At 51.8% G+C, this 22,923-nt stretch overlaps 2 protein-coding genes across 8 annotated transcripts in view; both read right to left on the reverse strand.

Annotated features, from left to right (window-relative positions):
* The window catches only part of ZNF180 (zinc finger protein 180), a 28,509-nt gene extending 25,989 nt beyond the window's left edge, over positions 1–2,520 (reverse strand). For 5 of the 7 annotated variants that reach the window (XR_004900230.1, XM_036013056.1, XM_036013057.1 and 2 more), the window contains exon 1: positions 2,275–2,520. The gene's annotated coding sequence lies outside the window, so the exon portion shown is untranslated. Of the gene's footprint in view, positions 1–72; positions 242–2,274 lie in introns of those variants that run through there. The other 2 variants (XM_036013053.1, XM_036013052.1) reach the window with 2 other exon arrangements.
* Positions 2,521–3,930: 1,410 nt separating this feature from the next.
* Positions 3,931–22,207, reverse strand: CEACAM20 (CEA cell adhesion molecule 20). Its single transcript, XM_036013064.1, has 12 exons — positions 21,778–22,207; positions 18,852–18,929; positions 18,006–18,284; positions 17,268–17,549; positions 15,631–15,909; positions 12,353–12,631; positions 10,120–10,234; positions 9,807–9,892; positions 8,963–9,027; positions 8,562–8,597; positions 8,214–8,336; positions 3,931–4,534 (listed from the first exon to the last, which is right to left on the reverse strand). The coding sequence occupies exons 1-12, from the start codon at positions 21,809–21,811 to the stop codon at positions 4,481–4,483; spliced, it is 1,710 nt and encodes a 569-aa protein (XP_035868957.1). The 5' UTR covers positions 21,812–22,207; the 3' UTR covers positions 3,931–4,480.
* Positions 22,208–22,923: the final 716 nt, after the last annotated feature.

Here is a 22,923-nt window from a genome sequence, read left to right on the forward strand (position 1 = left end):
ACTAGCCCAGATTCCCACTCCAAACCCTCCTAGGCCCTGAAGGTATAGCTCTGACCTAGTCCCTCCACCAACCTGGATGTCCTCAGGCCTGAACTGGCAGCAGAGCCGGCCTGGCACTGGTGGCATCCTGACAGATCCCAGCACGTGCCAGCCCCTCCCAGGCCCAGAATGTGTACTTCAGTTGTCTTTGTACCAGCTCAATGTTTCTGGGTCCAAGACGAGACTAGAACAGCCCCTGCAAATCCCACCCTATGCATCCCACCCCCACTACACCCTCCCTCTTACCCATCCCCTTACCCCCACGGGAATCTCATTCAACCAGTATAGTGTGGGTCACAAGGCTGCTGTACCCTGAACCTGCACCCAAACCGTTTCCTCCACAACCTCCACAGGACCCACTGGAGCCACACCTGCCCAGAGTCCTGCCCAAACATCTTCCTGGGCACCTGCAGCTCAGAAAGGTGCTCTCGTTTTACCAACCTGGACATCCCCAGGCTGTGACTTGATTGCCATCTGCACAAAGACCCCAGCACCCTTGTCTAATACTCCAGCCTCTTGTTTCTCACCCAAACACCTGTGTGTGTGTGGAGAGACCTGGTGCAGCCTTACATCTTACCCCTCTGCAGCCCAGAATCTGCAGCTGTGCCCTCTACCCACCTGGGCATCCTCAGCCAGTACCCGGGCCCTAGGACTGCCCACACCTCTCCATTCTGCCCAAACGCCAGCACATGTGAAGACTGCAGCTGGAGCGGCCGCAAGATCAGAACCTGCACCTCCAAAACGGGGCCCCAAGGCCTGTACTCCCAGGGGTCTATCCTGGCTCTCTTTGAAGGGGCCACTGTGCAGAGGCCACCCACCCAGGTTCCTTCCCCTTGCTGGCATCCACAGAGCAGACTCATGCCCCAAAACTGCATCCAGAACCTGGCCCTCTGCCAGCTTACAGGTCCTATGCAGTCCCTGCTCTTCAGATGAGAATCTATTGAAGTATCTCCCCTTCTGTGCCTCAACCCAGCTGAGACACAGACGGCACCTGCAAGTCTCTGTGAGGGGTCACCTGCGTCCACTGCCTTCTTGCCGCAAAAACATCCAAATGCCCAAACAGCAGCTTGAGCACAAAGCTCCAAAAGCAGCCCCAGGACTTGGGCACTAGCCTGAGGGTTGTCAAGTCTGTGAGAGACCAGCTCCCAGGGGAAACGGGACATCCCACTTCCTCCCACCCAAACGTGAACACCTAGGTGCCATGCTGAATACAGCCCCTTCCAGGTTCAAATCTGCAGCACAGTCCCTGTCCCTTTACCAACCTGGGCATGCTCACGCCTACAAGCAGAGTAGCCCCTGAGCAGAGGTCCTGGGAACACCTACTTCATAATCATGCTGGCAGCATCCTGATTCACTCCCACACAGCTGCCCACGTGAAGACACCTGCTGCAACTCAGTCCTTCCTGGGCTCCGATTCTATACCTCCAACGTGTCTCCATCAGACCTAAATGTCCTAGGGCTCTGCACGAGCCTACATGAGACCCAAGATTACTAGTCCAAATTCCCACTTCCCATTCGGAACCACCTCACTCGACTCCCCCCGCATGTGCAGGGAGCACTCCGGTTAGATCCTGCCTCTAGGCCCTGGTCCTTCCTTCCACCTGAGAGTCTGCAGTCCATCAGCCATTCCCACTAAGGGTTCGCTGGAGCAACACTGCCTCTCCAAGGGCAAGAATCTGCAACTCCCGCCCGGTCTCTTCACTACTCAGGGGGCCTCCAGGCCTGCAAGAGCAGTGCCTGCTCCAGGGTCCCAGGGTCAGGTGCCTAGGATCTCACCTCTAACCTCGTGCTTCCTACTCAAACACATGCTCAAGGGTATAGGGACAATGACACAGTCCCTCTCCTCCAGGAACCAGAATCTGAAAATGAGTACTTCATCAACCCGGTGGTCCTCAAGTCCTCCTCCACTAACCAGGCCTAGCCTTGGACGAGGGGAGGGGGGATTCTCAGGACCCGCCCCCTCAATACTTTCGCCCACAGCGCGTCTTCCACCGACCTGGTAACCCTCAGAACCTAGACAAGAACACCACCTAATCCAGGACCTGCGCACACGCCGCAAAGCAGTGTCTGAATCTGCAGCTGCGTTAGTACGTCCAACTTCCATAACCGAAAGCTGAAGCAAGCGCTACCTGCGTAGGTCCCAGATTGTCCACACACACCCCCAATCCCAGCTTCCCGCCTAGACGCTGCGCGTGCGCTCAGGGGTCAACCAGCTCTGCCCCGCCCCTCACCAACCTGGGCGTCTACAGGTTCGCCGCCCAGGCCAGGCCTGTCCCAGCCTCAGTGTCCGATACGGCTCTGGGGCCGGACGAGCTTGGTGAACCCCCTACCCCGATTCTGCACACGACAGACTCAGGTTACGCTAGTTCTGCCCCTCCCCAAGTCGGCATTCGCAAGGCCCCTAGGGTTAACCTCCAAGGGCCGAGGTGCGCGGCCACAGCCAGCGTCTGTGCCGTGGACAATGGCTGCGCTTCTAGCCGAACCCGGAAGTGCATTTGGGCCCGGCGAGTCCGGACTGCAATTCCCAGAAGCCTCGGCGGCGCTTGGGCGGGGTTCCAGCACGTCAGGGGAGGTGGGCTCCGAGACTCGCTGGGATCATAACTGGGCGTGCGGCTGAGGGTACGAGCTGGGAGTTGGGTCTGTGGGTTCGAGTTTGTGTAGCGCCAAGAGAAATGGGATTGAGAGGCAGAGGCTGAGGAGCCGACGCGTCAGGAGTGGCTGACTTGGGAAAAGGCTGGCCCTGGTCCCGGCTTGACGCCTAGGAGTGGCCGAGAAAATGGGATTCGGCGGAACCCACCCGACCCCTCCCGAGCGCCTGCGTGTCGGAATCTTGGCACGCACAGCCTCCTTGGTCCCCAAGGCCAAAGATAGTAGCTGAAAACCCGTTAGTCCAGAGAGCTCAGTTGAAGCCCTTCAAGAATGTGTTACTCTCGTACCCTCCCTCTCTTCCCTTTGCCTTCATCTCGACTTTTTTTTTTTTTTTTTGGCCTCCGCCCCAGTCATGCTGGCATTTCTATTTTCTACGGCAACTCAAGAAAACTCCCACGTCAGGACCTTTGCATGCGCTGTTCATGCTGCCTGGCAGGCTCTTCCTTTGAGGATCCCCCACAATCTGGTCTGTGAACCGATGTCACCTTCTCTCATGAGGCATTGCCCCACCAACCATTGTAAACTTGCAAACAAGCCCTTCACTCCCCACATAATCCCTGTGTCCCACCTCTTTATTTTCAGAGAACTTTTCACTATGGAACACAATATATTTCACGTATTTATGTTGTCTCTTGTCCATCTATCCTCACCACTAGACTGTCAACTCCTTAAGAAAAATGATCTGTATCTATTTTATTACTGCCTTATTCCCAGCACCTAAGGTGCCTTGCAATAATAGATGCTCAATAAATACGTGTTTTGTTTTGAATAAATAAAGGTTCCCGGTTCTATGTTAACAGCCAACATCTCATTAACCAGCCCAGTCACACTAAGGGAATTGTGATATTTCCTCCCCACCAGGGAGGAAGTAGAAAATTGGAATCCTACTGTATGAAAATATGGTATTTTTAAGTTTATTTAAATGCTTGCAAAAGACTCCTAGTTTTCCTCACATACATTCTGACCTTTAACAACTACAAGAAATATTCTATTTGAAATATAATTTCTACCCTTAGAGCTCCTTATAACTTTGTTGTTGCTTTTATAAGAAATATTTATTTTGCCCTGGCCACATGGCTCAGTAGATTGGAATGTCATTCAGTGCGCCAAAAAGTTGCTGGTTTAATTCTCTGTCAGGGCACATGTGTAGGTTGTGGGTTCCATCCCTGGTTGGAATGCATACAGGAGGCAACCAATTGATACCTCTCTCTCTCCAGAAATCAATGGAAATATGTCCTCAGATGAGGATTTTTAAAAGAAATATTTATTTTGTATCTGGTTAACCTACTGAAATGTTATGAATTCTTATAGTATTCCATTTGATTCTCTTGGCTTTTCTAGTGAGATAATCATCCACAGGTAAGACTCTTAAGTATTTTTAAGCAGATATCCCTTTTCATGTTGGGTTGCATTTGGCTGCTATTTTCAAAACACTGTTAAAAGCCTAAGATCTTTGGCTAACTCCCACACTTCTCTCTGAATGCTGTCCATCGGTGGTGTTTGGCTGTTCCTATGATACAGCTACAGCCATTCCAGCTGGTGGGTCTCAAACATTGGCCCTCTAATTCTAGGTTACTTTTCCCCTGTTTCTGTTGTCTTTAAAGAAATACGAGTCGAAAGCCTAAGAATCAGTAGGATCTAGGGTCCAGAGCCTGAGTAACCCATTGAGACAGAATGTCACAAAGTTTGCAAAGAGAGTGGCTGGAATATAATATGCATCCAATAAATGTCACTGAGCATATGATTGAGCATGGTTTCTCTAGGATTTCTGGAGAAAGGGTCTTCATTTCCATTACGCTGAGGGCTTCATTTGGCAGTAAATGCTGCATTCCGGATTCTCAAGCACCTGTTATACAAGGAGAAAAGGTGAGTTCCGTCTTCTGGGTGAGCCCTCCTTCTCCTTGCTGTCCGTCAGGACCCCAGCACTCTAGCACTCTCCTTCCTCATCACTGAAAATTAAAAAAACCTTCCTCCTTTGTTACTGTACTTTAGTCACACTGGCCCCTCACTGTTCCTAGAACGGCCCATATATTTCCCCACAGTGGAGGACAGTGGCTAAGGTGGCACCCTTAACCCCCATATCCTGGTATTCATGCCTTGATGTTATCCCCACCACCCAGCCTTGAAGGCAAGACCTGTGACTGGCATCTAACCAGTAGAATACGATGAAGGTGACCTGAAGTACAGGATTGTATGCACATGATTCTGTTGTATAAGATTTCGACTTCTTTCTTGGCTTTGAGGTGGTATTGTGAACTGCCTGTGGAGAGGCCCACTTGGCAAAGGAGTGGGGGTGGCCTCCAGCTGACAGCCAATAAGAAACTGAAGCCCTCAGATGACAACCTGCAAGGACCCGAATGCTGCCAATAAACATACGCTTGAAAGAGGATGCTTCTCCTAGTCAAGCCTTGGATAAGATCTGAGTCTTAGCCAACACTTTGGTTACAGCCTTGCAGAAGACCAATATGAGCAGTGCCTGGACTCCCAATGAACAGAAATTGTGAGATAGTAAATGTATGTTGCTTTAATTGGATAAGTTTGTGGTAATTCATTATGCAGCAACAGATCACTAACACGCCCACCTCAGGGCCTTTTGACTCGATGCCCCTCCACTTGGAATGTTCCACTCCAGACCCTCTGCATGGTTCACTCCTTCTCATCCCTCCAGAATATAGCAGACACCGAATTGACTTGACCTGACACCCTTCCCTAACAGGTAAGGGTTTGCCCTTACCTGTTTCTGGGAAGAGACTGGGAAGTATACCACCTCACTTCCCCAGCTTTCCTTGCAACATAGATTATCACATGACAGCACTTATGCCAAGGGGATATAAAAGGAAGTTTGGGGGGTGGGACTTCCAGAAAGAACTTTTCCTTTACTGATACAAGGGAACAAACGTGTCCCGAGACCCTGATACAAAGAGAGGTGCCGAGGAGGCTGAATTTGTACCAATTCACAGCTGATTGGAGGACTGACCAACCTAAACACAATCCATGCAGTAGCCTGAGCCAATCTGATTCTTCTCTGGAGAGTCTGAACCTAGAAACCCTAACATAGTAGAGGATGTTTTATGTAATCTGAAGTTACAAAAGAGGAGTGACCAGGAAAGTTGCCTAGGATTTCAATGTGGACTGAGAAAAGTGGAACAAATTCATAGATCAGCTAAAATGAGCAGTCACATAAGAGAAAAATCTTCCTGATAACATTCCAGTCCCCATGTGGCCCACAATTTCTGAAACTGAATTATCTGAGATTCCCCAGTGTTCTTCCAATTAATCTCCATTTTATTTGAACTACTTTCAGGGGGTTTGCCTTGTAACGAATCCCTAAGACAGCCTTGGTCCAATGGCTCAGTTGGTTGGAGCACCGTCCCATACACCAAAAGGTTCTGGGTTTGATTCCCGGTCAGGGGACATACCTACATTGTAGGTTTAATCCTTGGTTGGGACACATAGGGGAGGTGACTGATCAATGTTTCTCATTCACATCAATCTCTCCCTCCCTGTCTTTCTCTCTTCCTCTCTCTCTAAAATCAATAATTATATCGTTGGGTGAGGATTTTTAAGAATATCTAAGCTATGTAGGACATTCACATACTTCGAGAATGGTTCATCTGTCAACTGGGCTAACATCAGCTACCCTTGAATTGCCTCCAAGGTAACTGACTTACCCTCTGGGATAACAGGGAATACATTTGTCTCTACTCTAAGCCGGCCTTCCCACACTAAAGTATTGGAATCCTATGTCCCTAAACTGTCTCTTTTCCAAACCTAACAAAACATTGTCAGTAGGGCATGGATTTGGCCTTCCACCTCTCCCTCTTCAAAGTGGATCAGTGACTGCCTCCTTTAGAGTATAGGATCTAAAGTTCATCTCTGGACAGGAAGTAACCCAGCTAGTTCCAACAATAGGTGTTATTACTTGAGTTCTCTGAAGTAATTTCACTTGCCCTTAGAGCTAGGAAGCCATCACCCAAGTTAGCTGAAGTTGCTATGGGAAGCCCCACTTATGCCTGGATGAGCCAATGGTTTTCTTCCTTTTGGGTGATGAAAACGATAGTACTTCTCTTTTTTATTTGGCCCCCAGGAAACTCAAAGACAAATGAGAAGTATAGGGACAGACACTATGCAGATCCAGCATATTTTTACATTTTATCCACATCTTGACTTCCTACTATTATTAAAAATACCTTTCTGATTGTGATTCCTATTTCTGGTTTAGCACCATTTTATAGTGTGGTGTGATTATAGCACCATTTTATAAGCTTTCTGTGAACTGCCTCAAATTCCCCATGGGAGAAATGTAAGGGAGTAAATATCATGAAAGAAATGAAGAATCACAAGGGAGAAGACACGAGTTGAAAGGAATAGTCAGCAATGTAGCTGACTGGGACGGGAAGGGCATGAGTGGGGTAGAGAGGAATGGAATGGAAAGGAGTGGAAAAGAGTGCAATGGAAACAAAAGGCAGGGGAAGGAGTGGAATAACTGGCATGCTGCCCCGAGAAGTATCAATGAAAGGAATGGAATGGAAGGGAAAATAACAGTGGAAAAGAATGAAGTCAGATAAAAGGAAGTGGAAGGACGAATCATGAAACAAAGGCAGGATCAGAATGGAAATGAGTGGAAAAGAGTGGAAAGGAATGAACTTAAGGAAAGGAGTGGAACGGAAAGCAATGAAGTGAGAAAGACAGGAAGGGAATGGAGAAGAAATGAGAGGAAAGCAATATAATGAGGGGACATTGTGGGAGTTAAAGGATAGAAATGAAGCAATGAAATTGAAAATAATGGAAAGTGAGGGAATGGAATAGAATGCTGCAGACTCTAAAATAGTAAAACAGCATTGAATGAAACTGATGCATGCAATAGCATGAAATAAAAGGGAATGAAAAGATTTGAAAGCAGGAAATTAAGTGGGAAGTATGGAATGGAAAGTAACAAAGACATGTGGAATGGGGTGCAATGGAAGGGAACGGGAGGAGCAGGGGGAAATGAAAAGAATGGAGTGGAATGAAGTGGAATGGAACACAGTAGAGTGAATGAGTAGAGAGAAATGAAAAAGGATGAAGGGAAGAGAGCAGAGTGAAGGGGAATGGAAAACAGTGAAACGGAATTGAATGGAAGGGGAAGGGATGGGAACAAGGGAGTTAGGGGAAAGAAAGAAGGAAATGGAAAGAGAAGAAAGTGAAAAAAAATTATAGAATGAGAGGAAACAGGATGCAGTGGGATGAAATGAAAGCCAATCACGTAGAAATGAATGCAAATAGGGACGTTGAATGGAGAGGAAGCGAGTGCTAAGGAACAGAGTGGATGGGCTGGATTAAACATGTGGATGGAAAGAACAGAAATGGAATGGGGTGGGGAGGAAAAGGATGGCAATGAAATAAAGTGATGGGATGGGGATGGATGACATGGAGTTGAAAAGGTTTTTAAAGGGAAATTCTCTTGATAGTTTATTCCACAGATTCTTCAGCAAATCGGTGATAGCTCTCAACCCCTCCAAAGCCTCTGCGGGACATGAAAATACCTCATAGACGGACTCTGTGTTTCCTTGTGGTAGAGTGGAGACCAGTGGATGCAATGCAAGTTGAGGCGATGGCTTCCTGGAGCCATGAGAATAGCCCTCAGGGGTTGCAGAAGGCGGCTTCATCTGCGAGTGAATGGAGAGACTGATTAGGGTCCACAGGCACAGGCTGCCTTAGAATCACACTGTCTGGAAAGTACCGATTTGCACTTTCTACTTTCTCCCCATCCCTGGCCCTGCAATGCACCAGAAAGATTTAGGCAAGATGGTTCCTCATACTTGTCAAATCTAAAATTCTAGGATTGCATTCCCTCTGCAGCTTTAAAATCAAATCCAGCAGCGTCAATGTACCTCATAGAAGTGCTCTGAGGGCTCTTGAGGCAGCATCTGGGGACAGAAAAAGAAATGAAGAGGTCACAGGGCTTGGGATTGGGGCCACAACAGAAATTCTCAGAAATGGCATTAGCCTCAGAAGCAGTTACATCCCTTCTGATTCCCAGGGGGGGCTCAAGGCTAGGCATTGTCACATTGAAGAACAAGAGGACAAGGAGAAGAGATGGAAAAGCCAGGAGGCTCTTGGGATTCCCAGAGAAGACAGAGGGAGAAATGCAGAGACCCAAGCTGGCACTAGAGTTGTCAAGAAAACATGCCTGACTCCCTCCCACACCAAGGCGTGGGACTGGAACAGCCCTTCTAGGCTGAAGAAGAGCCAGGCAGAGGAGCACAGAGGGTCCCTCTGGAGCATCACCCACCTTTTTGACTTTGACCTGGCCTTGAAGTTCGAGGCCTATATTGTCATACACGGACCTTGGCCAGTCTAGAGAAATCAAATGCCAGCCCAGGGCTGGAGTTAGAGAGAGATCTGAGGGGAGGGACTGTTTTTTCCAGGTCATTTCTATTCCCAGGAAGGAGGTGATAGAAACCTTCTTTTTTTTTTTTTCCCCTCTCTCCAGGATTCCTCATCAAATCTCCGGCAAGCTAGACCTGAGATGTCCCAGAAAACTAGCTCCTGGTCAGAGAAGGCTGTTTGATGAAATGGATGAGGATGGAAATCTAAGACCTAGCCCCAGTTTCACAAGTGGGTCTCCAGTCACATGGGTTTGTCCAAATTGAGCGGGACAGGACAGTCTCTGGAGGACTTCCACCTGGTGAGGACCATCCTTCTAGAAGTCTAGGCCAGAGATGGCAGAGATGTTTCCCTATGCCTTTGGTCAACTCCTGCCCATCAGTAGAGGTGCCTGGTCCACTGTGTTGAGATGGATTATGAGGCAGGTTTGGATTCAGCAGAGAGGAGTGTTGTGATTGATTCCCTCTGTCTATAGCAATCAATTAACAAAGTTCTCTGAGAGTGAGGGAGAGAAGGGCAGCATGATGCCTTGTTTTTGCTGTGGCTTTTGGAACAGGCAGAACTCCTTAGAGTTCTTGACTCTAAACTCACCCATTTCCCAGATGGAGATACTGAGGCTTAGAGAAAGTAAGGCTTGCCCATGATATCATGGTGACCTGGTGGCCAAGCCGAAAGCAGGACGGCTCCCAGCACCAGCTGCTCCCCCAGCCCTCACCACTGCCCTGGGTATCAGCTACAAAGCCACTTACCGGAACTGGGCTGGGCAGGGTGCTCCTCCTTGGAGGTAGGTGTGGTGACCTCATGGATGGGGTCCTCTGCTGTTTTCCTGGAGGGCCTGAAACCCCAAAGCCCTCATACTTCTGTGCATCTAGTCCCTCCCATCTCCACGGGCTCTGCCCATGTGGCACATTCATTCATAGGCAATGCCACACACCCTCTGAATTCCCCAGGTGCCACAGACACAGCCCATGGTCAGCAACACCCCCCCATCCCCACCCCCTGCCACGCACTGCTGGGCAGGGCCCCCAAAGGCCACACCTCCCAACCCATTCCCAGTTTTACCATCTGGCATTTCTGGTGTAAAGGAAATAGCCCAGGCCTACGGTCAGGGTGATAACTGCCAGGACCCCGATGGTAATGCCAGCAATGGACCCAGCAGACAGCGGAGACTGGGGACCTGGGTCAGGAGAGAGAACGGGGACCTGGGCCTCACGCACTCGCAGTCCCGCCCCCAGTCCCCGCTCCTACTGTGGCTTCATCACCACTTCACTTGATGAGCACTGGTTTTCCCGTCACAGAGAGCTAGGACTTAGTGGTAGCGATAGCATGACCTATCAGCTGTGTGACATTGACCATGCTCTTAACCTCTCTGTGCTTCAGTTGTATCTTCTGTAAAATGGGGACAAAAGGGGGAACTTCACACGGCTGTGTTGCTGTGACAATGATCCTGCTTATGACGATGGATCAAATGTGGCTTCCATGGGAGAGGGCTTTGACAACCAAACCTGGCTTTCCCCCATGTCACCTTTCACTCTCTGGGGCCCTGTGACCAAGGACAAGTGACTTCCCCTTTGAGTCTTATTTCTTCATCTGCAAAGTGAGAGAAATGATACCCACTGCCCAGGACTGTTATGAAGATGAAATAAGATCCTGAATGTTGCCCTGGTTGATGTAGCTCAGTGGATTGAGCATGGGCTGTGAACCAAAGGGTCACTGGTTCTGATTCCTGGTCAGGGCACATGCCTGGGTTGCAGGCCAGAGCCCTAGTGGGGGCCACGTGAGAGGCAACCACACATGATATTTCTCTTCCTCTCTTTTTCCTTCCCTTCCCCTCTCTCTAAAAATAAGTAAATTGATTAATTTTTTTTTAAAAAGATCCTGAATGTTAATACCGGGCATGCAGTAGGGGATGGATTCATAAATGGCAGTGGTCATCATTAATATCGGCTTGCTGTACGCCCATCCTGCTTCTGCCCAGAACCTTTCTCAAAGGGGCGACGTTCAGCCACAGGGATGGAGAAGGCAGCCAGTAGGGTCAGGCTGTGAGGAAGGGGCTCAGCACTGGAAGAGCTGGAGTGGTTCCCTGGATGCCTGAGCAATTCTTGATTTCATTCACAGAGCCTCCATTTCTTTATACGTCAGACAAGCGTAGCAATTCATAACCCTATTGGCTCCTTAAGGGATGCAGTGAGATCACACGGAAAAGGCTCAGCATCAGTGCCTGGCACACAGTGAGTGCCCGATAAAAAGTGATGATGATGATGATGATGACGATAACGATGATGATGATGATGATAGACATCGGCCAAGCTCTGAGCTCTAAGAGCCTTTCCTTCTGTATCTCATTCAAATACTACAGCCCCAGGCACGTCAGGTGAACTCTTCCGAGCTCACTGCTTCCTCTTCCGAGCCTCTGTTTCTCCGTCCAGCTAATGGTCTTGACAAGAACCAGGAGGCTTGTTCAAAGATTAAATGAGGTAATTTGGGAAGCCGCATGGGGTCCTCTGCTTAGTGGACCACCAAGAACCTTGCTCTGGAGGCAGCCAGCCTGGTTTCCAACCCTAGAGACAGGGCCGGAGTCTCTGCTGTGCGATAGAGATACAGGCCCGCCTCATGGCTGGTGGGCAGAGGCACCCAAGAAACGTTTGTGGATATTATACATAGAAAGACTTGCTCCAGGCATGTGGCATAGGCTCAATGAAGAATAATTTTATCTGTTTAACAAATGCAATATGTCAAGCACTGCCATAGAATTTGGCACGTTAAATAGTCTTCAACAAACATATACATATGCATAATTATTATGTTTGTTTTACAGGTAAGGGATCAGAAGCCCAGAGAGGTTAAGTAATATGCCCACAGTCACACAGCTTGTAAGCACTGGAGCCAGGATGTGAGCCCCGGCTAATAGTGACATTGTGTTGCCTGTTCAAGACCTCAAGACAGAAATACAGAGACTCACTGCCAGTCACACGCAGTTGCTATTGATGTAATTCCTGATTCCCTTGCCAGCTCACTCTTTCTCTCCCCGGCTCACTGTACTTCTAGACAGCTATGAGAGGCAGGCATCACATACCCCATTTACTCAGGTAGGAAAACTGAGGCTCAGAGCAGCTTCAGAGGTTTCCAGGGCACACAGCTAGGAAGTAGAGGTTCTAGGGCCTGAGCATTAGGGGTTGGGATTGAACAGCCCTTGACTGACAGCCTGCCCATGCAGTGCACTCATTTCTACACCACGGGCCAAGGAAAAGCCACTTGTACCCCCAAGAGAAGGCAGTGCCCCTGAAGGACTCACCTACCACGCTGACCAGGACCGAGGCGGAGTGGGCCAGGCGGGTCTGAGGGTTGAAGGCCATGCAGTTGTAGGTCCCCTGGTGTTCCCAGGTCAGGGCCTCGATGACCAGCTTCTCCCCCACATACACCGCGGTGGAGTGTTCCAGGGTCCAGCGATACTCAGCGTCTGGCTGGGACTTGGCCCAGCACTGCAAGGTCAGATTGGAGCTGAGCTCCGCCTGGACGTGGGTGACCGCCCCGGGCTGTGACCCCCTGGTGATGTTCACGCGGTCAGGGCCATCTGCGTGCAGAGCCAAACATGTACCCAACCTCCACTGGGAAGTTATCACATTTTCTTCCACATTGGAAGTTTTGCCTTTTTCTTTCTTCCTAATTCTTTTTTTTATTTTAATCTTCACCCAAGGATATGTTTATTGATTTGAGAGAGAGAGAGATTTTGATATGAGAGACAAATATTGATTGGTTGCCTCCCATATGCACCTCGACTGGGGATCAAACCTGCAACCTCAGTCTGTGTTCCGACTGGGAATCAAACCCACGACCTTCTGGCGTATGGGACGATGCTCCAACCAACTGAGCCACCCGGCCAGGCCTCTTCTCAATTCTAACTCAGATTATTTCCAGGTTATACCCCAGGCAGCAAAGGCTCTTTTAACTGCAGTTGAAAGAAGTCTCAGCAAGATAAGAAGAAAACGCTCCCTTTCCCGCTTAGCTGCGTAGATAGTAGTTTGCAGCATGGAAGAAGGCAAATCAAAATCGAAACCAAAAAACCCTACTCCTGCCAAAGCAAATTCTAACAAAGGAGCCTCATAAGACATCAGGCTTCAGAAGTTTTTGCCGTGTTCTGTGAATGTCCAAAGAAATTGTGATGGGATTTCTTGTGTAACGACATGTGGCTCTGTAACAATATTTACTTTTACGTCTATGTATTCTCGGCAGTAGAGATGCTGGGGGATGTTCTTTGTAAAGAGCACTTGCTGCCCTCTCACAGCCGTGAAGGAGACCACTGAAAAGCCTGTGGGGTTTCTCGTGCAAACCAAGAGTTTGAGTCTTGTCTTGTTTAGATTATTGTCAACTACTGGGAAAGAAGCATGCAGAGAGTTTCGATTTGGAACATTCCAGGAAAGGAGGAAAAGCCTGCCCCCGCCCCCTGCTAAATATCCTTTGAATCTGTCCTTTTCTCTCAGTCCTAACCCTGGGGCCACCAGGGTCCCTCCTCTGTCCCCCTGCTTCCCAGTCTCAGATCCTCCGCACAGCAGCCAAAAGGGTCTTTCCACATGCAACCACGGCACTTCCCCAGCCTTGCTGAGAGCCCTCCATGGCTCCCCAGTCTCCTTAGGACAAAGCCCACGGCTGGTGAGCTCACTCAAACTCCAGCCCTTGCTGGCCCCTCCAGCGGCATCACTCACCCCTCCACACTTTCCACTCTCAATCCAGGAATAAGACCCCACTTGGATAGTCCATCCCGGTCATGTTCCCCCTTGCCTCAAAGCCACCCCACCTTCTCTCCCTTCTCTGAGACGCTCTTCCCTGAGCCTGCTCTACCCAGCTGACTTACTGGTGCATCAGATCTCACGAGAGACACCACCCCGCACGGTGAGCCTGCCCACACCCTGCTGGCTGGCTGGGCTTCCTGTGGGTTCCCCAAATCCTCTCATCCCACGGCAGCGCTGATGGCACTGGGTTTTCTTTGCCTGGTGGTTGCTCTCCCCACCCTGAGTAGGCTGTGAGCTCTGGAAGTCATGGCTGCCTATTACCAAGCTCCCGACATGCTGATCAGCATAGAGAGAGAACAAAATAGGTATTTTTGGTTTAATGACTGAAAGCGAAAGCAAAGAGAGAGCAACAGAGGAGGGGAAAGAGGAGAAAGGCGTTGCGTTTAGCCCTTTAGCTATATCTCCCTGCTACGTAACTTGTACAAAAGTGGACCCCTGCTTCCTCCCGGGCCAGAACCTCTTCCCCACAATCTTCTCCACCTCAGCTCATAGTTTCTACATGCTTTGAGTAGCTCAGGCAAAAAACCTTGGACTTGTTCTTGACTGCTCTCTTTCTCTTTTGCTTTATGTCAACCAGTAGCAAATCCTGTGAGTTTGATATTCAAAACATATCCATAGTCTGACCACTTCTTATCACCCACAGCTGCCATCCTGACCCAGCCCTTTCATGTCTTTTGGACAATCGTGCTCGGTCACCACCAGGGGGTGCCTTGCAGACCTCCAAGGGCCAGAGTTGAATTAACCAAAGGTTCAGCTGCTGTACCCTGAAATCCATTCCGTGCCCTCCTGTGGGCTGCACTCTGCCAGTATCTGAGTGTGTTGGGGAAACTGAGGCAGGCCCTTTCCTGGGAGGCATGGGACTCCCGACAGCCTTGACAAAGTTCCTTAGACTACATGGTGGTCCAAAGGCTTCCGTCCAGCCCAGGGATCCCTCCCTTTCCGTCTCACTCGGGGTCAGGCTTGCGTCCCAGTGTGACCGCTCGCCCAGCCTTCCTGGCTCCCTCTCTGCTTTTTCTCACAGGAGCATCTCCCCTAATAACATCCCTGCATACGCATTCCCATTTCATCCCACCTTGGGGGCTGCCTCTCCAAGGACCAGGACAAACACAAACACGCCCTTTCTACAGCCTCCGCCCTGCACCCCCGCCCGCTTCCGACCTGTAGACAAGAGCCAGGGAGACCTGTGAACCTGTCTAGTCTTATCCCTCCGCTGCTCAGCGCCTCTGCAGTTCCGGTGCCCCCACCACTGCCCGCAGCGCCCTGTGTGATCTGCCCCGACGCTGTCACCTGCCAGCCTCTCCTGTTCCACTCTCCCCCCGATTCACCTCTCTGGTCCCCTTGTCCCCCTCGGGGCCCTCTGACGTGCCATGCACAGTCCGTTCCCTCCCCCTGGAGGTCTCTTCCCTTAGCTGCCTGCAGGGCTCACTGCCTGCCTCCTTCCAGTTCTTCCCCAAGGCCACCTCCTCCCGGAGGCCTCCCCTGAGCACCCCAGCTAAGACTGCAATACCTCCCCCTCTCGGCCCTTCCTCACGCTGTCGCTGCCTCACGGTTCTCCTTGGCCTTAGCCCCGTCGGACACACCATGCATCTCTCTCGCTTAGCTGTCCGCGGTCTGTCTCCCCCACTACCGTGTAAGCTCCTCCAGGGCAGGGACTATGTCTCGTTCATGCCCAGACATACCTGGCACAGAGCAGGTACCAGTAACTGTGAATGAGTGGCTAGAGGAAGAACTACAAGCAAGGGAGGGAGGGAGCAGGAGAAGGTCCAGGCTGGGGCTGACTCACAGTGGATGGTCAGCCTGAGAGGGTCGCTCCGGGTCCAGCCGCCCCCGTGCCAGACCTCACACTCATAGGGCCCCGTGTCGTTCCGCCAGAGGGGGTGGATGAACAGGGTCCTGTTGTCCTCAGACAGCACCAGGTGCTTGCTGGGCTGGAGGGGCTGGCCCCTCAGTAACCACTGGACCAGAGCCCCCTCATGGATGGTCAGGCAGGTCAGGGGCACGGTGTTGGCATTCTCCACGACGCTCAGGTTTGGGGTCATGAGGAGAGGCTTGGTCGTGTGTTCTGGAAACACAGAGACACAGAGGAGAAGGTTCAGGGATGCTTCCCCACTCTCCTGCCCAGGCCAGGCCCACGGGGCTTTCCGAGGATGTGTGTGCGTGTGTGTGTGTGTGCTTTGCATGTGACTATATTGTGTGGGTGGTATGTGCAAGCCTTTTGTGTATGAGTGAGTATTGTGTGGTGACAATGATGTGAACATATTATGGGTTTTGTGTGTGTGGAGTATGTGGATGTATTTTATGTGTGTTTGTGTCTGTTGTGTGTGTGGTATGTGTGTATGTTTTGTGACTGTGAGCTGTGGTTGTTATATGTATGCATGTGTGTGTGAGTGAGTGAGTGTGTGCTGTTTGCACATTCGTCTGTTTCTGTATGCGAGTGTGTGCTGTGTGTCTGTGGTATTGTATGTGTTGCATGCATGTGTTGCATGGTGTACGTACATGCTTTGTGCATGGCTGTGTGGTGTGTATAGTCTATGGATACACTGAGTGTGTGCACTGCATGTCAGTTGTGTGGGGGGCATGTTAAATGTATGACGTGGTGTTTTCTGTGTTGTGTGTGGAAATGTTGAGTGTGATGTGCATGTCGTGGGCATGTTATCTGCAGGGTGGGACAAAAGCAGGTTCACAGTTGTGAGTACACAAAACGCAGAGTTTATCCTTGTATTTATTAGTTATTACATTTTTTCCATATGAACAACTGTAAACGTCCTTTTTTGCCCCATGTTCTACTGTGCGTCTATGTGGGTTTTGTGGGAGTTTTGTGGGAGTGAGTTTGTGTGTTTGTGGTTAGTTGTAGATGTGTCATATGGGAGATATGTGTGTCTGTTTTATAGATATATCCTGCATGTTCTGTCTGTACATGCACGTGTGAGTATATTGTACACATGTGTTGTGGGTGGGCATATACATGTTCTGTGTTTGCAAAGTGCCATGTACTATGTATTGTCTCGCCCATGCCTGTTGTGTAGGTGTTACATGTGTTGTATGTGTGTGCCGTGCCTGTGGTGTTGCATGTTGCATGTTGTGCTCGTGTGTTTGGTCTCTTGTGTGCTGCACACATGTGATTCTCATGTGTGTGGGTGGCTCTGTGAGTGTATAAACGTGTGTGTCTTGTTAGTATTTCTGTCTGTTGTTGAGAACCAACCCCCAACTTCCAGAGAACCGGATAACAACGACCCACGGAGACAGACAAGGTCTCGTGGAGGGTCTCCCAAGGCAGGAACCCAGGCCCTTCCCTGTGGACAGAGCCCTGCTCTGCCACCAGCCACGGGGGACACCCCCACTGCTCTGGGTCCTCCTCGAACCCTGGGGGGCTCTGATTCTCAAAGAACCAAGGAGAGGAACAGACTAGAAGAGACTCACCAAGGACTTGGACTCTAAGAGCAGCCAGGCGGGACTTCTGGGTGGCACTGTTGTTCGCCCAGCACCTGTACGTGCCCTCCTGTTCCCTGGACACGGCGTGGATGCGGAATGTTCTCTCCGTGAAAGATGGGGTGGAATCGTTGGGGAGAAACCAGGAATAGGTTGGGGCTGGATAAGACTGCGCTTTCGCCGAGAAGGTCACGTTGGAGCCCTCTATCACCTTGACCACCTCTCCGCAGGGTGCACTGGGCTCCACCTTGATGTCAAAGGGGTCAGGCCCATCTGGGAGGACAAAGGCAGTCACAGCAGCAAGCAACAGCGTCAGCACCAGCTCTCCCAGAGGATCTGACAGGGCTAATATTGCTATTTCTCCTCTCCCCACCCAGGCTCTGGATCGATTACAAGGAGGTGCAGGGATCTAATGGAGATGAAATGCCAGCCTTATTCCTGGACAGAATAGGATTGGAAGAGATGTCGGAAGCATGCCAGCAAATGCTTTTTCCTTCTTCAGACCCAAGCAAGACTTTGAATCAAACAGGGGAAGTTTAAGCTCAGTTTTAGATACATTAAGTTGGATGCTTCTGGTTGAATCCAAGTAGAGCTATCAAACCATCACACATCTGGGGTTCAAGGGTAGACAAGTCCGAGTTTGGGTGGCATTTGAAGCTATGTGACTAAACGGAAACACCAAGAAAATGAGTGTCAGCAAGGGGTGAGGGGGCACAGAAAGGGACTCACAGTTCACGACCAGGTAGGTGGGATTGCTGCTCTGGGACCCCTGGACATCCCAAACTTCGCACTGGTAACTCCCGGCGTCCCCCCGCAAGACAGGGGAGATGGTGAGCTCCCTGCCGTCTGGGGACAGGTGGATGCGCTCGTGCAACACCAGCGGGCGATTGCTGAAGACCCAGTGGATGTTAGGGTTGATGTCTTTAGTGTCACATCGGAAGGTCACCTTTTCCGCTTTCTCTGTGACAATGCCCGGGCTGACTGAAATGGTGGGCTTGGCTGGCAATTCTGCACAAGGAGCAAGAGAGAGACAGACAGACAGACAGACAGACAGACAGAGGCAGAGACACAGACAGACAAAGACCAAGCAAGACGTGGTGACAGAGGAGCCCAGAGAGACAGGGAGAGGTTGGAATTGTCAGAAGACACACAGGCTCAGGGCCTGGGCTCAAATCCTAGAGCTGCTGCTCACTCTGGGCGTGGTCTCCAGCCCCTTACTCCCCTTCTCTGTAGGTTTGTATCATGAGGTTGTAAAAACAAAGCTGATGGTCTGGGGCCTGACACTGGGCTGATGAATGTCAGCTCCAAAGAGAATCCAGCCCGCACCAGGGATGCCCACTGACCTCCCCCACCCCTGGCTACGTTGGCACAGGCCCCCCCTCCCCCGTGCAGCTGGTCCGACCAGCAGTTGCTAGACCCCGGCCGGGCCCATCGGGTTCGTCTCATTGGGACTGTGGACGTGGAACTCTGACGGGTGCTGGAGAACTACGGCCTCGCTTTCTACACCCACATCTCTGAATCTGCCATGAGTCTGAGTGCCTAAGGGGTCCCAAGCACAGAAGCGATCCTTCTCACTTAGGCTGACGTTGAGCAGTGTGGCGTCGAGGTCGAGCTGGGTTGCAGCGGGCAGGCTCCACGCGGTCCAAAGTGAGGCTGGTCGGGGAGAGAGGAGGTGCTCATGGAGGGAGAAGTGTGTTGAGCGGGGAGAGGGTGTCCAGTCATGTTCTTCACAAGCGGAGGATCATGGACACGGCTCTCCACCCCTAGAGGCTGGACTCCTACTCGATACTTACTGGCCGTGTGATTTGTGGCATGTTTCTAGCTTCTCTGAGCCTCAGTTTTCCCAGCTGTGAGATGGGCACAATCCCACCTGCATCCTAGGGCTGTTGCGGGGTGGTAGTGAGCCCTGGCTCCCTCCGGGGAGATGTGTGACCCACCACCCCACTGCACACAGAGGGAGACAGGTGCTCAGAGACGGGAGATGAAGTCGTTCTCTAGGACCACATAGGAAGGAAGTAGCAGAAGCCAAACTTAAACCCGGCCCACCAGCTCCTACAGACTGAGTTCTCCACACCCGGCAAGCCCGGGGATGGGCCCAGATCCTATCCCTGATGAAGGGCGCTTGTTCTCGTCTGTCGGGGTTGGGGGAGGAATTCACCTGGCACCCCCTCAGACTTGCCCCCAGGCAGAGATGCCCCTTGCCTGGGGGAGGAAAGGGAAAGGAGACAGCAGGACTCTCCCGTTTTCCACCTGGCCATGCTGCGCGGTTTCCCGGAGGCCCAACGAGATGGTGGGCATGGGTGGGGGCCCCTAAGCTCAGCAGCCACGGTCCTGTGCAGCTGACCGTGACACCCCCTCACCCTTCCCTGAGGCCCTGGCAACAGAGGCCAACAGCCATGCTTCCCTATGCCCCCCCATGACCCCAGTCTGGCCCCAGGACTGCCCCGTTCCCTGCTCAGCTCTTTGGGAGCAAATACTGACTCGGATGCCTACTGGCTCTATGATCATGGGCAAGGGGCTTTGTCTTCGTGAGCCTCAGTGTCTTCAACTGCGAAATGGGGAGAACAGTAGAACTTAGTGCCTCGGGCTGTTGTGAAGTCTGTTGAGATCTCAGGGGCGACACGCTTAAAACAGTTCACAGAAAGTGTTCAGTCACTAATTACTCTTCTCTCGTATGTCTGGGTTTTCTGCAGCCAGTGCCATTAGTGGTTAAGTCCACAGGCTTGGAGTCTGCCTGCCTGGGTTTGAATCCTAGCTTTGCCATTTGGGGGGGCGGGGTGATGGTCTCTGAGTCTCAGTTTCCCCATCTGTAAAATGGGATGATAACAGTCCCTGCCTCATTTAACTGTTGTAAAGATCAATGAAAACACGTGAGTGAAAGCATCAGCGGGGGCCTCATCACACCCACCTGAAGTAAATCTCCCTCTGTGGAGAGTCTTCCCCGGGCCCCCCCTCTCCCGCAGAACGACTCTGGAGCCCCTGCAGCCCGGCTGAGCCCTCACCTCGGCACACCACACATCGCAAATCATTTCTTTGCCTGCAAAACGCTTTCCGTATCCAAATATTGCAGTTTCCTCCTTTTGCCTCAGATACCCGTTAAGCATAAGTTTCACATCCATCCCTGTCCTGATGTTCCAGTAGGAGTTGGTTACATATTAACAGAAAGAAAGGGAGCAGAACGAAAACAGCCAGATTAATGAGGAGAGGACAGTGCTAGTCACTCGGGGCGCCAGAGGGGTCAAGGAAGACGCTTTAGCCCTGGCTGGTGTAGCTCAGTGGATTGAGCGCAGACCTGAAAACTAAAAGGTTGATGGTTCAACTCCCAGTCAGGGCACATGCCTGGGTTGTGGGCCAGGTCCCAGTAGGGGATGTGTGAGACACAGCCACACATTGACGTTTCTCTCCCTCTCTCCTTCCCTTCCCCTCTCTATAAAAAAAATGAATAAGTAAAATTTTTTTAAAAAGAGAGAAAGACGCTTTACAGTCACCCCAGCGAGTCCGCCCCACTAAGGGGGAAGTGGGGAAGAGCGGAGAGGAAAATCCTTTCACTGGGTGCAGATGCAGTGCAGGCGAGTGGAAGCCAGGATGGAAGCCACAGAGGGGAGGAAATAAACCCGGGAAAATCTGGGGGAAAAAATCTGATAGGAAGAGGACACAGGCCTCGGAAAAGCCAGGAACGAGACTGTATAGTTTGAAAGAAATCCTGCTTTCTTCCAAGCCCGAGGAGTACAGGGCAGCTCATCAAAGCCCCAGTCTCTCTCCCAGGCAGATGTGTGGGCAGATGTGTGGGCCGGAGCGTAGTGGTGGGGGGAGCAGAGGCTGCACCTGGGTCATGACACAGTCCGGGCCCTGCCCTCCTGGGGCGCAGGTGCGGGCTTATGGCCCTGGAAGCCGGACTTCTCCCACAGAGAGACGGAGCTGAACCACCTGTGGCTGTAACTGAGACGCCGGGCGAAGGGCTCCTGGGCCCAGTGGATGCGCGGCCCCAGCTGCGTGCCGGGAAGTGCCGCGGCGAGTGCGGCAGCCTCTTCAGGGGCCTTCTTATAAACCTGGACACTGCTGCTCAAAACCCTCCTCCTCGAGGGACCCGAAGTTCCCTTCCCACTGCACCATGGGAGAACCCATTTCCACAACAGTCTTCCTCAGGTAGCACTGATGCGTGACTTCAGGACGCGCTCGGGGCTGGCGCATCCTCTCTCCACCTGTCTCACTCCCATCTGTCTGTCTGTCTGTCTGTTATGTTCCAACCTTCCCTGCCAGTGTCACTCCAGGCCTCTCTCTCTCTCTCTGGTTCTGTGGTTCCGACTCCGTCTCTCTCTGTCTCTGTGTGTATGTCGTTGCCCCTGGTCTCTGTCCCCCTTTGTCAGTCTGTTTTGTGTGTGTCTTTATTTCTGTCTGTCTCTATGTGTCTGTTTCCCTGTGCTCTGTCTCTGTTCTGTGCACCTGGATGCACCCACGCAACCCCTACCCCACGCCCGTCTGCGGGGAGCAGGACACTCACCTGAGAGCAGGATTCCCGCCCAGTGGGGACCCATGGCTCCCAGCGCCCGGCCTCGGTGCGGCCCGCCTTGCACACGGGGATGCCGTCCTGTCCTCCCTCCAGCTCCCTGCTCGTCCCCTCTGGCCTGCTGCAGACTCACAGGCGCTTAGGTGACAGCAGCTCCCAGCACAGACAGGGGTGGTGGCGGCAGGGGAGGGACTGTGGCGCCACCTTCACCCTCCACCCCCAGTGCCCTCACTTTCCTCCTCCCAGCGCAGAGAACAGGAGCCCGGGAACCCCGGGGTTTCCCCCAAGGTGGACAAAGGGAAAGAAAACATATCCTTCCTCTTGGCCCAGGGCCCTCTTGAGAAAGATGCCCCCCAGCCCCCCTCCCCCCATCTTTGCCAGGATGCAGAGCCATCCAGGGAGGGGGATGGGGCAACTGGAGCCGGAGAGAGCTAAAGGAACCGGGGACTGAGATTATGATGATCGACAGCCATGAAAACGACAATAATAATGGCTCGTGGTTGTTGGCAGCTTCACAAACTCAGTTCCGATGCCAAGGTCACCACGAACAGCCTGGAAACACCGAAGGAGCCGGAATGACGCCTGTGGTAAGGATTCTGGGGCATGACCAGGGGTTGGGAAACACAGCTGTGAGCTGGGCTGGGAGAGCCCAGGGGCGCCTGATCCAGCCTGGTTTGGCGGCTTTTCTGGACGCACCTGGAGCTGGAATCCACCCGAGGCCTAGGTGTTATCTCCACGGAGGAAAGGGCAGAGGTCCAAACCGCTGGACCAGCATGCCCGGGAGGAAGGCCACCCCTAAGGCAAGGTCCACCTTCTGTTTTGCTTGTTGCTAGGCGCCCAGGGCTTTCTGCCCCGGTGACCTTCCGTACCTGGGTGACTTGGTTTGTTCAGTCCTCTGTCTCAGCTTCCCCATTCCACTTGCAGAGGAATTTTCTGAGCTGCTCACTCTCCGGCCTCAGCGGCTAGAGCACCGAAGCTCGTGGAAGGGAGATGACTTGCCTCAAGTTCTAGGGCCTCTGGGCCAGGGTTCTGGCTGCCTGGCTGTTCGTCTCCCGGGGTACCGCCTCCCACAGCCCTCCCGCGGCTTCCCGCGGCCTCCAGCCCCATCTCCTCTGTACGCCCAGCCAGTTGTCTCCCCAC

The sequence above is a fragment of the Phyllostomus discolor genome, chromosome 12 (assembly GCF_004126475.2).
Source record: "Phyllostomus discolor isolate MPI-MPIP mPhyDis1 chromosome 12, mPhyDis1.pri.v3, whole genome shotgun sequence".
Classification (NCBI taxonomy): domain Eukaryota; kingdom Metazoa; phylum Chordata; class Mammalia; order Chiroptera; family Phyllostomidae; genus Phyllostomus; species Phyllostomus discolor.

Coding starts and splice junctions, on each gene's coding strand:
- CEACAM20 (XM_036013064.1), bottom strand. CDS start 21,811: ATGGGTCCCCACTGGGCGGGAATCCTGCTCTCAG. Junction 17,550..18,005: donor CACCTACCTGGTCGTGAACT/GTGAGTCCCTTT, acceptor TTGTCCTCCCAG/ATGGGCCTGACCCCTTTGAC. Junction 9,028..9,806: donor CCCTGCCCAGCCCAGTTCCG/GTAAGTGGCTTT, acceptor TGATTTCTCTAG/ACTGGCCAAGGTCCGTGTAT.